At 40.7% G+C, this 15,770-nt stretch overlaps 1 protein-coding gene, 1 long non-coding RNA gene and 1 other non-coding gene across 3 annotated transcripts in view; all 3 read left to right on the forward strand.

The window, feature by feature from the left end:
- The window catches only part of LOC109414681 (uncharacterized), a 52,009-nt gene that overhangs the window by 19,356 nt on the left and 16,883 nt on the right, over positions 1-15,770 (forward strand). The window lies entirely within an intron of this gene.
- LOC134285085 (uncharacterized) lies at positions 6,689-8,425 on the forward strand. The gene is made up of 2 exons (XM_062845126.1): positions 6,689-6,981; positions 7,045-8,425. Exons 1-2 carry the CDS (start codon positions 6,953-6,955, stop codon positions 8,111-8,113), a joined length of 1,098 nt encoding a protein of 365 aa, XP_062701110.1. The 5' UTR covers positions 6,689-6,952; the 3' UTR covers positions 8,114-8,425.
- On the forward strand, positions 11,588-12,179 carry LOC134285087 (uncharacterized). Its single transcript, XR_009996132.1, has 2 exons — positions 11,588-11,796; positions 11,865-12,179. It is a non-coding gene; the product is annotated as an uncharacterized LOC134285087 (long non-coding RNA).

Raw genomic sequence — 15,770 nt, forward strand, 5'->3', positions numbered from 1 at the left:
CGAATACAACGTTTCTACCGATTTCGATAGAATGTGTATCTTTGTTCCATAATCTAAATCCATTGTTTGCGTACACCACAAAAATCAACGGTTTAGTTTTTGAGTCTAACTTTCGACGCCTTTCCTTAGGAATCTGTTTGAAGGCCGTGCAGCCGAAAATCCTCAGGTGCTTCAAACTTGGGCGCTTTGCAAACCACATTTCATAAAGCTTAGTTTCTAGCTCCCAAGTAGAGCGCTCAAGTAAAATTCCTCCTTTTTCCGTAAGCAATTTTGACATTTGTTTAAATGACAGCATTTTAACGAAACGATGCTGTAAGACGGATGTGAAAGAAAAGGGCACCAGGTTGTTTACGATTTGGACTTGAAGAAATTTCGTTCGTTTCCTCAGGAAATGTTATTGAAATTGAAATGTACTTTTTCGCGCACGTGTGGGGAAAATGATTTAATTTATAACTTTTGGGTGGGCTGCTGGGGAAAACCCAGACTACGGATTCGCACTACGGTGGGAGGAATTCTGCTGGGTCTCTGACGGTTAGTTCATGGAGTTCTTGAAGAAATACTGGGACAAAGCTTCACAGGGAATTGAACGGAAATTTGATGAAGATCCACAAAGGATTCTTTGTGATGAATCTCCAAAGATTCCTTCAGAAATTTCTCTGGAGATTCCATCAGGAACTCTTCCGGAGATTTTTTTGGAAATTCCTCGGGGAAAACCTTCCGGAGATCCCCCCAAAAGATCCTCCAGGAATTCCTCCGAAAATTCCTCCTGGATTATCTCCGCCAATTTTTTCAGGAATTCTTCTGAGGATTCCTTCAGGAATTTCTTTGGGGATTCCTCCGGATTATCTTTGCTGATTTCTCCAGGAACTCTTCCGAAGTTTCCTCCAGGTACTCCTCCGAAGATTCCTCCGGAGATCCCTCCAAAAAACATTGCGGAGATTCCTCATTCAACTCCTCCGAAGATTCCTCCAGAAATACCTCCTTGAAATTTCTCCAACAATTCCTCTAAAGATTCCTTGAGAAATTCCTCCCAGAATTCCTCCAGAAATTCCTACCGGAATTCCTCCAGAAATTCCTCTCGGAATTCCTCCAGAAATTCCTCTCGGAATTCCTCCAGAAATTCCTCTCGGAATTCCTCCAGAAATTCCTCTCGGAATTCCTCCAGAAATTCCTCTCGGAATTCCTCCGGAGATTTCTCCAGAAATTCCTCCGGAGATTTCTCCAGGAATTTCCTCCGGAGATTCGTCCAGGAATTCCCCCAAAGATTCGTGCAGTAATTTCTGGTGGAATCTCCTATTCCTGGAGGAATCTCCGGAGAAAATCCTGGAGGAATTCCCGGGGGAATTCCTGGAGGAATCTCCGCAGGAATTCTTGGAGGAATCTCTGTGCAATTCCTGGAGAAATCTCCGGAGGAATTATTGGAGGAATCTCCGGAGAAATTGTTGGAAAAATCGTAGAAGGAATTTTTAGAGATTTGCTCCAGAAGATCCTCTGGTGATTGCTCAAGAAATTGCTTCGGGGATTTCTCCGGTAAATTTCTCCAGGAATCCATCCAAAGATTCTCGGGGAAGTCCTGCAGGAATTCTGGAAGAATTGCACGAGAATTTCAGAGGAACTCTTGGAAAATTTCCCGAAGAAGTCATGATGGAATTATTGGTGAACTTCTCGTGGAATTACCGAGGTAATTTTAGATGAGTTCCTGGGAAACTCCTGGGGGAATTTTCTGGAAACTCATTGGGGGATTCCAGGGGATTTTCTGCAAGAATTCTTGGGGAACTCCTACAAGAATTCACGGGGAACGCTTGCAGAAATTCTCGAAAATCCCCTTGATGAATTCCCGAAGAACTCCTGGAAGAATTTCTGGGGAACTCCTGGATATACTCCTTAAAGAAATAACGGGGAACTTCTGGGAACTGCGAACGCTAAAGTAATTTTGATTGCAAAAGTTTTACTTGACCATTACTTGTCCTATCCTTTTACACAGTACTTACCAGGTGGAAACTAGCCATAAGGTGTTTTGTCATCTTCTAATCCATTGGTTGGAGATCTGTTGATCAGATATGTTGCTGCGTATAACGCTTCTCTCCACATACCTTTAGGCTTTCGTAGAGCATTGCTCTGACTTTCTCCATCAGAGATATGTTCATTCGTTCACTTACTCCGTTTTGCTGTGGAGTATACGGAACCGTATACACCATCCGAATCCCTTTTTCTTTACAGTGTCTTTGAAATTCGTTGGAAGTATATTCTCCACCATTATCGCATCTGAGCATCGAGATTCTTGTTTCAAAATGAGCTGTTGCCATGGCTTCGTACTCCTTAAATTTCTCAAAGACTTCGAATTTATGCTTCAACGGGTAAACTACCAGAAAATGCGTGTAGTCGTCAATAAAAGTTACAAAGTAACGGTAGCCTTCGTGTGTTTCTTGCTCCATGCTTCCACAGATGTCTGAATGTATCAATTCCAATGGTCGTTTTGATCTTGGCAATTTCATATTCTGAAACTTGAAAGCAGCCTGCTTTCCCGCCAAACAACCATCGCATACGCCTGCTTCGCTTAACTCTTCGAAAGGTAGATTGATGCCCTCAACCATTCCCTTCTTGATCAGCTTTCCTATTCCTGAAGTGCTCAGATGCCCCAATCGTCTATGCCAAGTCTCAAGACTTTCTCGCTTTCCAACGTATGCTGAGCATGAACCCGATTCCGTGGATTTTCCATCCCAAATAAAGTCAAGGTAGAACAAACCATCAGTGAACTTTCATGAAGCAATTACTTCCTTTTTATATTGAAAGATGACCTCTTCCCCGGCAAAAGTAACTCTTTTACCATTTTTACCCGCCCTTCTAACCGAAAGGAGATTTTCTTCAAGACCAAGTGTAAAAAGAACATTGTACAATTCAAGATTCTTTATTTAATTCATACCAACAACGCTCTTCAACCTCATCTTCCCCGTCTTCGTAGCCCGAAGCTTCTCGCCGGACTTGGCGGTGATCATCACCGGTGTCTCCAAATCTTGGATATCCTCCAGAAGGCGCTCGTCGTTCACCATATGGTCGCTCGCACGCGAATCTACGACAAACCGCACTCGTTTGCTGTTGTCCGTCCTCTCGCTGCCGCCGTTAGGTTGCGTCATCATTGCGAAAGCGCGCTTGTTGTTCTCCTGCTGTTCCTTATGCTTCTGCTTCTCCTTCGCCATGAACTTCTTGATTAGTTGACATTTGTTCTTGAAATGGCCGGTCTCGTTGCACCCAAAACAACGCGTTGTAGTCCTCTTCTTGGCTTTGAGGGCAACGTTCTTAACCGCCATCGTTTCTTCCCCAGCTTCAGCATCAAGGAACAGTTTGATCCGCTTGATATCCGTAATGGATTTCTGGCAAAGTTCCTGGTTGGAGAGTACCAGCAACGCTCCTTTGACGTGGTTGAACCGCTCGGGAACCGCACTGAGAAGCGCGTGGACCTTCTCCTTCTGCGTGATTCCGGACCGCATCCGTTCGAGTTCCCTCACGACGACGTCATATACTCGTCGAAAATCTTGCGCAGCGAATCTTGTTGTCGATATTTGATCGAGAATAGTCTCTCTCGCATTCTGACCATGGAAGCGGTCCCAGCTTTTTCGTACGTCTTGACCAAGACGTCCATAGCCTCCTTGGCGTACTCCAAGCCGATCAGCTTATTCAGCACTTCGTTGTTGACGAGCATCACTATCTCATCAAGAGCTTCGACGTCTTGTTCAAGCCGTTTCTTCAGCTTCTCCTTCCGCTCTGTCTCCTGCTCTGTGGTAGCGCCGGGCTCAGGAGCGAAGAACGTTTCTTCGGCGGGCGTCCTTATCAACGTATGAGCTAGCTTCATTTTGGTCAGCCGATGCTCAATACGCCACTACCAGGCCGGGAAGCTGGTCTCCTGTCCGTCGAAGATGTTCGCTCTGTCTCCACCAACGAAGAAAGTGGTCATCGGCATAGTGCGCTCGAGAGTTCCCCTCTCGTAGCCACCGTTCCTCTGACCATCGCTGCTGCTGCTACTGTAGCCGCCTGGAGCCATCCTGTCGTAGAGTTCGTCCGTCCGTTCGTCCAAGTCCTCGGAAGTAGTCTGTCCAACCAGTCTTGGCTCCGGCTTAGATCCTACCGTTCCGTCGCTGCTGCCTCCAGTTAACCACTGGGAAGTCGATGCCAGTTAACTACTGGATGCTGCTGGGTCAGTTAACCACTGGATCTGGGCTGCTGGGCCCATCACCTTTGTTGTGTAGGGAATAATAATCCGATAACTCTTCAGGTTTTAAGATACTTTTATTGGAAATCAACTTGTCAGGTCATTAATTATGTACATGGTTCTACAGGGGATGGCCAAAATGTTTGGGATAGGCAACTTTTTTTCTCCCACAAACAAATTCAACATGCTGTAACTTTTCAAAGAGTGCATCAAAAAATCTCAAATTTTGACTGTTTGTCAACCTATTATTGATTATTTTTTTGCGAAGTTAGAACCGTTCGGGTAAAACACTATTTTTTAGACAACTCATTTTTAAACTGTCATATCTCCGAAATCAGTGAACCGAATTGAATGAATTTTTTAACGTTTATCAACAGTATATTGATACTTAATACGACGTTATAAAATGTAAAATTTTCTAAGTGAAATTTACAATACCACACAAAAATTATGAAATGTGTTCTTCTTTCAATCTAAATAGCCTCTAATATATCTGATTACACATAATTTGAGAACAGAAGTGGAAAATATTTTAATATCAACACTAAAATTTATTGACATTTAATAAAAAAATACATTTTTTCGAGAAAAATCCAAAAAGTGTCAATCCATGATAACTTTTTTCAACGTTTTAAAAGTACCTATGTTTTTATAGTTTGTGAAGCATTTACATATTGTTAGTGTACGTTCAAAATTTCATTGAATTCGGTTCACTGGTTTCCGAGATATGACACCTCAAAAATGAGTTGTTTGAAAAATAGTGTTTTACCCGAACGGTTCTAACTGCGAAATATTAATCAATCGAGCCCAAATTTGTACCAATGATGCACACATAATAGGTTGACAAACAGTCAAAATTTGAGATTTTTTGATGAGCTCTATGAAAAGTTATAGCTTGTTGAACTATTTTGTGAGAGAAAAAAAAGTTGCCTATCCCAAACATTTTGGCCATCCCCTGTATTTCTCATATACTGCCGTGAATCGCATATCTGTCCCATTTGCATAGGACATCCAGCAAAGATGGGACTGATATGCGATTCACGGTAGTATAGTACTGCCAAGTATTCTCGTTGGAGTACGTAAAAAAATTTATTAATTATAAGTAATCATAGTGGCCGGTGATAATCCGTGCCGCTACTGTCAGAAATAACATTTTCATTCTTGTGTTAACTGTTTACTAAACCACACGTATTTCATTCTGCAACATGTTATGGAGCCCAGATTTAACCTGCAGATTTCAAGATTTTTTTTAACAAGAAAAGAAAGATGCTCACGAGTAGGAGCTCCGGTCCGCGAAAGTTGTCGCCGACTTACAAGGCGTGACTGAAGCAGGACGCGTTCGAGGGTTCGAGTCAGTACATACATAGCATTCGTCAGTACATACAGGTATACCCGGATAAAAACTAACCATAGGGTGTTTGGTGAAAACCATTTCTGCACCATACAGTGTACCAGCTACAATATTGCTAATTTAGAGGCAACTCTAGATTGAGTTTAAATAAGGGCGAAAGCAACATGAGAGAGTTCTCTTCATCGACTCTCTCTTCTTCAAATCAAAGTGACAAGATGCAAGTATTGTTGCACTTTTAGGTCATAAATCGCTAGGTTGCGATGCAATCTAGCGTCTAAGTGTAAAAAAGTTTGATTGAATTTGCATCTTGTCACTTTTATTTGCAGAAGAGAGAGTCGATGAAGAGAACTCTCTCATGTTACTTTCGCCCTTATTTAAACTCAATCTAGAACTTTCCGTTTTACGGAAGATTTAAAAAGCTACCGCAGCTGTCAACTGTAAGGAGATAATGAAGGACTGTGAATTTTAGAATGCAAATAGATAATAAGCAGGCGGTTCAGTCATTGGTCTAAATTTGGTTCACACAGACGCTTACCGTAAAGCGTCTTGAAAGATGAAACATATCGTTTCATTTAACGATAGTTTCATCCTTGGTTTCATCAGATTACTACAATGGCGCAGCCGGTAAAAAAAAAGGGATCCGAAAGCGAAATTCAACACTATAAGGCTTCTGATGGACAAAGGTAGATAGCCATTCAAAATTTGAATAGAAGTAGTCTCCGACGGAAATGGGCGGAGATGAAAATTTTTGACTTCTGATGGACAAAGACAGATAGTCATTGAAAATTGAAATAAAAGTAGTCTCCGACGGAAATGGGCGGAGATGAAAGTCATTGGTTTCTGACGGAAAAGGGCAGAACCACAATAACACGTTTCTATGATAGACAAAAACTGCAATGATTTGACATTTGCTGTTATGAAAAAAAAAAACTGCTCAGATAGGACACTGAAGAAAAAGCGTATCAAGAATTAAGTTGAAAACATTATTGATTTGAAAGAGTATGAATGTTTTGCAAAACAGATAATATTGTGCAATATAGATATTGTGCGTAATTTACATTTATTTAAGCAATATTATCAAATTTTTAAAATAAAATAGAAATAAATAGAAAAAAAATAAAATAAACGCAGACATTGTTAAATATAAATGAATGACAAAAGATAGCAGGTTAACGGATGTTTTACTTTCAGTGTAATTTGTAGCCGCGACGCTTTGCGTCGTTTCTCAGCGACATGGTTGTAGAGCTTACAGTTGCTTGGATACGAGTTTGTTGACACTAGTTGAGTGAAAAAAAAAACGAGTACATCCATCAAAATCGTTCACTTTTCGGCATCTGCAGCGAGGAAAAAGTAGTTTCTTTTTGGCATGATATTTCGATTTTACATTTGCGATAATGGAAACTAGAAAGTTGAAGAGAAACGGGTAAGTCCTGAAATGTTCATTTCGAGATGAAAATAATCAATTTAGTAAATCAATGCATTTTAGCAACGACCGTACGGATCCGAAAAAATGTTCTGGAGCTGGCGAGAAGTCGGCTTCGAGAAAAAAGCTACAAAAAGAGCTAGAAGCTTCCATTGCAGAGATCAATTCCCTGAAAGCGAAACTCCAAGAAATGGAAAACAGCGTAAATCTCGGTTCGCCATCGGTAACGGAATTCGAAGAGCATTTCCCGCAAGCTCAGTCCAGCGCAATTCGCACCGAGCGGCCCGCTACTGCAAGTGAATCATTGATGATGGCTTCGGTAACGAACCTTTCAATGAGTACGCTGAATGTGCCGGAGTGTAAACCCTCTGAAGGAGAATTCGAAGTGGACAAACAAGCATACCTGCGCTGGAAGGAGATTTTAGACACATCACTGAACCTAATCAGCACTACCGATGAGCGGACGAAAATGGGGATTTTTAAAATCAAGGCTGGAGCAGGACTGCTGGAGATCTTCAATGGTACGGTTTCGGAACCGAGCATGCCAGATGAAAAGACAGCCCCGTATTCGAATGCCATCGCTCGTCTTGACAACTATTACGGGTCAAGAGCATACCTACTATCCCAACGAAGCAAAATGATGAACATAATCCAGTCGCCAGATGAAGAGAACATCCCATTCGTACGTCGTATCGGTGTAGCTGCCAAGTTGTGTGAGTACAGTAATGATGAGGAGATGGAGGCGATTACAAGAACTATCACGAAGGGAACCAATGATAGTGCCGTGCGTTCTCTAGCATATCGGAATTGGACCAAACAGGGATCTATGAAAGATCTCATTGATATGGTTCGAGACAGTGAGATCGAGAAGCTCAACGAAGCAGAATTCCAACGTAAACAAATAGCACTGCAACCCGCCGTTGTTGCCGCAGTTTCACATCAGGGAACCAGTTACACGCAACACACTCGTGGCCGCGGTGCTTACCAACAATTTCGCGGCAACGGGAGAGGTTTGAGCCACGTGGTCAGGATGCGTCACGTACAAAATTTTGCTGGAGGTGCAGAAGTGTTTTTCATTCCCCACTACAATGTCCTGTTTCTGACAAAGTGTGCCGAGTATGCAATCGCGTAGGGCATATTGCTCGCGCATGTACGGAACGTTTTATCCAAAACAGATCTGGACAGAAGCGCTCGAGTGACACTAGTGACGATCAACCGCCACGGAAGATAGCGGTACTGGCGAAAATGGAGAATGAAGCCCAGGAAGCGACACAAGCGATGACACAGGTACAGGATTCAGCTAAAGATGAATAATTTTGATAAATTATATAATTTGAGGATAAAGCAATCAGCGTATCGATAACAATTAATTATAAACTGAAATAAAACAAAATATCATTAGATAATTACGAATACTAAACGCATTTTGTTTTGTTTTAATACAAATGATTATGTAAAACAGAGTTTAATTACAAGAGAGATTTCAATTTGCAGGAATATCAGACTCCGGTTGTTGTAGTTACAACTCAAGATCTCAAGACCCAATCAAATCTGGTCCCAGCAACTGTTGATAACGATACGAACAGAGGTACGTTCAAAGTTGATCAAATTGAAATACCTTCAATCAAGCCTCAGTCTGAAAAGGACGCATTCATAATAGCTAAAGTAGCAGGTGTGGAGGTTCTATTCTTTATCGACTCTGGGGCCCAGGTTAACACCCTTACGAAAGCATGTTTTGATAAAATTCTCACTAGTTCTGAGAACATTTTTGATTTGAAATATTCTACGGATAAACCTTTGAAAGGTTATGCTTCAAGCACTACAATCCAAGTTATTGCTACATTCAGTGCAAACTTGTTCATATCGGATGACCGTCCGGTATTGACTGAAAAGTTTTACGTGGTGAACGAAACAAGATCGCTGTTGGGCTTCAATACGGCTTCAAGGTATAGTGTTCTGGTAGTTGGACTAAATGTTCCAGTAGTAGAAAATGCGAGTTGGCCATGTGAACTGAATATCAACAAAATTGATTGCCTATCATCCGAGAAGTTTCCAATGTTTAACATTGCGCCAGTAAGCCTACGTTACAATAAGGACATAGCTCCAGCTCGGAACATTTTCACGCACATTCCTCCAGCGTTCAAAGATAAAACCAAAAGCATACTACAGGAACTTCTTTCGTCAGGAATTATTGAGAAGGTGACGGATTCTATGGACCGGTCGTTCTGTTCTTCCTTGTTAGTAGTTCCGAAAGGAAAGGACGACATTCGTTTAGTGATTGATCTACGTGGCCCTAATAAGTGCATATTTCGAACGCCATTCAAGATGCCAACATTCGAATCTATAATCATGGAACTACACGGAGCAAAGTATTTTTCGACTATAGACCTGACAAGCGCATTTCACCACGTGCCGATCGCAGAAGATTCCCGTCATTTAACCAATTTTTTCGCTGGAGATACGATGTACCGTTATTGCCGTCTGCCTTTCGGGTTATGCAATGCTCCCGACATTTTTCAGGAGATAATGCAAACCGATATCCTTGCTGGTTGTGAAGGAGTAGTTAATTATTTGGATGATGTGCTCGTATTCGGCGAGACTCAAGAGGAACATGACAAAAACCTTCAAGAGGGTAAATTTATTATTGTACTTTTGTATGTAGGTCTTCAGCTTGTTTTTTATTTCAGTCATGCGTCGGTTCGAAAATCACAACGTCTGAATAAATCAAACGAAATGTAAATTTTCGCAATCTTCGGTGGATTTTCTCGGATTTACACTGTCATCGGAAGGATGGAGTATTGAATCTGAAAAAGTGAGCACAATCAAGAACTTCCGAAGGCCGCAGTGTTTAGCAGAAGTAAAAAGCTTCCTCGGCCTTATCACTTTTGTCGAGAAATTCATATACCACAGGGCAGACAAGACTAAGAACTTGAGAGATTTGGCAAAATCGGATCAGTTTTATTGGGATGATGATTTAGAATGTGAGTTCAACTATCTCAAAGAACAGGCGTTGAAGGCGATTGAAATTCTCGGCTATTACAGTCGAGACGATGAAACCGAGTTATTCGTCGATGCTTCTCCTTATGCGCTGGGAGCCGTCTTGGTCCAGTACGATAGTCTATCCAAAGCCAGAATAATAGCGTGTTCGTCTAAAGCCCTTTCAGATTCAGAGCAAAGGTATCCACATACCCATAAAGAGGCGTTAGCAATTGTGTGGGGAATTGAAAAGTTTTCAATGTACCTCACCAGTAAGCATTTTACTGTGAGAACAGACGCAGAAGCAAACGTGTTTATCTTCAACGGGCAGCACAGAATCGGTAAACGCGCTATATCCCGCGCTGAAGCATGGGCTTTACGTTTACAGCCTTACGATTTTGATGTTAAAAGTATACCAGGGAACATGAACATTGCAGACGCTGTATCAAGACTGGTAATTTACAAACATTTGTTTAAAGGATATTCAATATAGACAAATTTTTAAATTTTAGATTCACCCTTCAAGAACAGAACCGTTTGATGATACGCATGAGAAACACTTGCTCTATTTTCTTGACGTGGGCATGATGGAAATTTCATGGGAAGAAATTACCATCGATGCAGAAGCTGATCAAGAGCTTCAAAAAGTAAGGGATGCCTTGATATCCGGACGATGGGATCAAGGATTGCGAAGATTTGAATCTGAAGCTAGACATCTTAGACTACTGGGTCCTTTGATATTTAAAGATAACAAAGTTGTGCTACCTGGAAGTCTGCGACGCAAGGCTTTACGTTCAGCTCATCAGGGCCATATGGGAGCAATTTCCATGAAGCGTATTCTTCGCGAATACTTTTGGTGGCCTGGAATGACCAAAGAAGCCGACGAATTTGTCAAAAAGTGCGAAACATGTCTTCTCTTATCTCGTAAAAACCCACCAATTCCATTGTCCACTCGAACTCTTCCAAATGGGCCGTGGGAGATCCTTCAAATTGATTTTTTTACGGATAAGCAGTTTGGTTATGGAGAGTTCTTGGTGGTGGTCGATACTTATTCGAGATACCTCTACGTCATCGAAATGAGAACAATGGATGCTGACGCTACAAATCTTGCTTTGAGCCGTATATTCGAGGTATGGGGATATCCGTTAGCTATCCAAAGCGACAACGGGCCACCATTCCAGAGCGAGAAATTCATCAAGACATGGGAGGATAAGGGTATCAAGATATGGAAATCTATTCCTCTGAGTGCCCAATCAAACGGAGCAGTGGAGAGGCAAAATAGGGGAATAAAGGAAGCACTTGCTGCTTCGAGAATCGACAAAGTCAACTGGAAATCTGCTTTGGACAAATATGTACATATGCATAATAAAGTCAGACCGCTCTCTCGCCTAGGGGTCACTCCTTTCGAGTTGTTAGTAGGATGGAAGTTTCGTGGCTCCTTTCCCTACCTCTGGGACAACCACGAAAATAATTTGGATCGTACGGAAATTCGAGAAAAAGATGCGCTTTCAAAACTGGAAAGTAAGCTATATGCAGATGAAAAGAGGGGAGCAAAGCCGTCTGATATTATGGTTGGTGATACAGTCATTTTAAGCAGGGCAAAACGATGCAAAAGTGATCCCACGTTTGGTGCAGATAAGTATACTGTAGTGGCACGAGATGGTGCCAAAATAGTCGTTTGCAGTGATAGAGGCGTTCAGTTTTCGAGGAATGTGCAAGACGCTAAGCGAGTGCCAGAAACCTTCAATGAATCTGCAACGGAGTTACTATCGGCCAACGAACATTTGAACGAACAAGGACAGAGCTCTACACAGAATAACGAAGAAAACAGATTAAATCGTGAGTTATATTTGATTATACTTTAATACTTTCTAGGATTTTTCTTATACGTTATTTGACATATACAGGTGGTTTGAATTCGGATGATAAACGAGATCTGCATTCCACTATGGATGACGAACCAAGGAGGTCAACTCGTGAATTGAAGAAACCTTCTAAATTTAAGGACATGCTTCTTTATACAATATTTGGATAGTTGTGTTTGATAAATAACGATTGCATTATGTAGTATAAAATAAAATAATGATAAAGCAAATTAGTAAAAAAATAAATCAATATTTATCGTTTATCAGACTTTGAGTATTTTTTAAAAGAGTAGGACTAACGAATAATGTAAGGAGATAATGAAGGACTGTGAATTTTAGAATGCAAATAGATAATAAGCAGGCGGTTCAGTCATTGGTCTAAATTTGGTTCACACAGACGCTTACCGTAAAGCGTCTTGAAAGATGAAACATATCGTTTCATTTAACGATAGTTTCATCCTTGGTTTCATCAGATTACTACATCAACATACTGCTTTTTATCGAGTTATCATCAATCGGATCAAGGATGCCTTGGATGCGACGCCGATGATCATTGTTTGTCGTTTCTTTCCAGAGAAATTCACATTGCAAGCATACTTTGATTAGGCCATCAGTTTCAATGATATCAAATATACTATATTAACAATATAGGTCACTTCGTGTTTTCACATACAACAACATGGAGACGCCGTTTACGAATGATTACAGCACCACCTGCTGTCAGAAAAAGTCAAAATTTGTATTTTGATCAACTTTTGTTTACCGTGCAAGGTGACATTTCTGAAAAAAGATATTAGGGGTGTCAAAGTTTTTTGTTCCAAAATAATCGAATATTAAATAATCGATTCACAATACACACAAACAAAATATTATTGCGCATTTAGTTCACCACTGGACTGCGCACTCGGTCTTTATAAGTGCGAAATCGTTAATAAAAGTGCGCGATTGCATCAAATCCAGTTGATGACTTCAGCGCATTATTTCTTTGATTTATGCTGAATAAGTGCTCTGAACACACCGAGTTGATTTGTTGCAATCGCGCACTTTAATTTACGTTTTCGCACTCATGAAAACTCGTGCGATGGTCCAGTGATGAACTAAATGCGCTATATTTCATTAGATGACATCTACGAATACATCTGTAGAAGAATTTAAATGCTCCCTCATTGTAACGTCGCCGAAATTGTTTCACTTCGAAATTTGAAATTTTCACCCTCAAAATTAACTTATATTTTGCCCTGGTGACTGCTATTTTCCTTTGACAATGGCTTTCAATATCATCTTTCTTAATGTCCACGCTGACATACATACATCGAATTGGATAGCTTACAAAAATCCGGAAGATCACCAACCAAATGCACGCCAAATTTCTTGTGGCAGAGTGCAAGACATTGAATCCAAGGGCGCACAAGCTAATGGACTAATGCCCGAAATTTCAACGTTTGAGCGTTCCGTGCTTATAAAAAATGAGCTCCGGGACCGGACCTGAGAATAGTACCCGTCAAATTTAATTTCGATTAATTTCATTGTTCTTCCGAAGTGAACTGTGAGTTTATTCGAATACTGGTTGTTTTATTCCGGACTAATCGGTTTCCTTTGTTGTTGGATGTGTGAACATTGTGCTGTCAAAGATTGAACATTTACACGATCGTCGCGAAATCCTTGCAAAGCTCATTATTTTTAAATATACAGTGTTGGGCTTCTGGGTGAACTTCAGTTAGTAAAAATATTCTTGCAAATTCGCCTGCTGCAGGAGTGATAATCCTCCATAAATTTAGTCAGGCATTCCTTCAGATGTTCCTTCTGAATTCCTTCTGATTTCCCAACGGAAGTTCCTTCTTTCTCAGTTTTCTATTTTCTTTTGCTAACCGGTACAATCCGTTGTTTGGTTATCCGGTGCTTACCATCGTTAATCGCGTCTAACTACACCTGCAGCTCAGTTAGCAGCGGTTAGCGACGGTTAGGAACAGATATATGCGGATTTTCCTATTAGAAAAGGATATGTCATTCCCCTTGGTTTCCTTCTGGTTTTTTTTTCTGAGATTCATTCAGGAGCTCTTTTTGAAATTCCTCCAGGAGTGCCTTCAGAGATTGATTTAAAGTTTTGTTTTCTTAAATTTCTCCAGAGGTTCCTTCGAAGAACCCCCAGGAGTTCCTACTGAAATTACTCCAGCAATTTCTTCTGATGTTCCTTCAAGAATTAATTCTAGGAATCTTCAAGAATTCTCTTCTAGTATTCGTCAAGAAGTTCCTTATAGGATTTCCTTATAGGAGTTTCTTGGAGTTTTTTTGGATTCCTGTAGAAGCTCAGCTCCTTCAACAATTCCCTCAGGAGTTTTTTCTACGAATACCTCCCGGAGTTCCTTCTGGAATTCCTCCAAAATTTTTCAAGAACGACCAGGAGTTGTTTCAAGGATTTGTATTATAGCAACTCTTCGCTTCAAAAATTCCTCCTTCTGGGAATTTCAACCGGGATTTCTACCAGTATTCCTCCAAAAGTTCCTTCTGGAATTCACTCCGTCCTTTAAGGATTTCCACCGAGTTTTCTGGGTTTCCATTTTATTGCAGTAACGGAGAATTTACTTTCTGATTATACAAATCATTATACTACAAATCTAGTACTTCACTGATTGCGTTTTATTCATGGAGATATGTAATCCCATATAAAAAAAATGCTGGAGGATGGAGGAGGATCGCTGAAACGCTTTCTCTGAGCAATCCCGAAAGGAGTTCCTAAAATAATTCTAGAATAATTTCTAGGAGGAATCCCCCAAGAGATTCAGGAGGAATCTTGGAGAAAAAAAAGTTCAGGGTGCAATTTTTAAAGGGATTCCACAAGGAAATTCTTGTGTAATTTCCGGAGAAAATACCGTTCATCACTCGCTAACGGAAAGTTCGATTTGGGTCGTCTGTGTTTTAGTCTGTTATGAACGTTCATCGGTTCAAATTTACTTCTCATCTGCAACTTCGCATGTCGCACGAGTCACAACTTCGATTTGGTGCTGCGACGATAATATACGCCAGAAATTGTTCAAGAAGAGAGAATAAAATTTGTTCTAATTTGAGTAGTTGAAAAAAAATCGATTAATGTTTAATCGATTATTTCAGAAGAAATGGGCATCCCCACCATGCAATGACAGTTCGACAGAATAAACGTCATGCGGACAGCACATGCATTTAGTGTGTAGTAGTACCTCTTCTGACGCTTGGTGGCGCCACATTTACTAAAAAGGTGTCGCCAAAAAATCGTAAGAGTGACCTATATTGTTAATATAGTATATTTGATGATATGATGATTTTCATGGCTGCGGTAGCACTTTGACAGCTGCGGTAGAACTCGGCGGCTACCGCAGAGTGGAAATTTTTCAAAAAATCCGCCCGCAGAGTGGAAATTTTTCAAAAAATCCGCAATAAGGCATATTATGAGACGTTTCAAATCAGCTGGTTTTTGCATGTTTACCAGTTTTGAAGTCCAACCGGTGGACCCATTTATTTACATTTTCGCTAGCATAACATGTGATACGGACCCATCCAATAAACGGGGTTAATTTATCTGCAAAAATGCGTCAATCCGCCCATTATAATTAATATCCGTAGACCGTGGGTATGTTTTTTTCATCTGCTAGTGACACTATACAGCTCGGGGGATTGATACATGCCGCATTAGAAACCAAAACATTTCTGCCAGCAAAAATCTGATTGGCGCCCACCACATGTTATGCTACTTTTGCAAAAACAAAAACATCAAATGTAAACAATAACAATGAGCGGCCCACCGGTAGAACGTCTCGTAAAATAGCTTATAATGTATGTTGTAATGAAATGGTTCGCTACAAGCTTCGCACATTGTAGCTACTATACATTTACATTCTATTTTTATGTAACAATATATTATACTGTTTTTCTTTCGTTTGAACCATTCAATTTTCCGAAACATTACTTTTCCGT

The sequence above is a fragment of the Aedes albopictus genome, chromosome 1 (genome assembly GCF_035046485.1).
Source record: "Aedes albopictus strain Foshan chromosome 1, AalbF5, whole genome shotgun sequence".
NCBI lineage: Eukaryota > Metazoa > Arthropoda > Insecta > Diptera > Culicidae > Aedes > Aedes albopictus.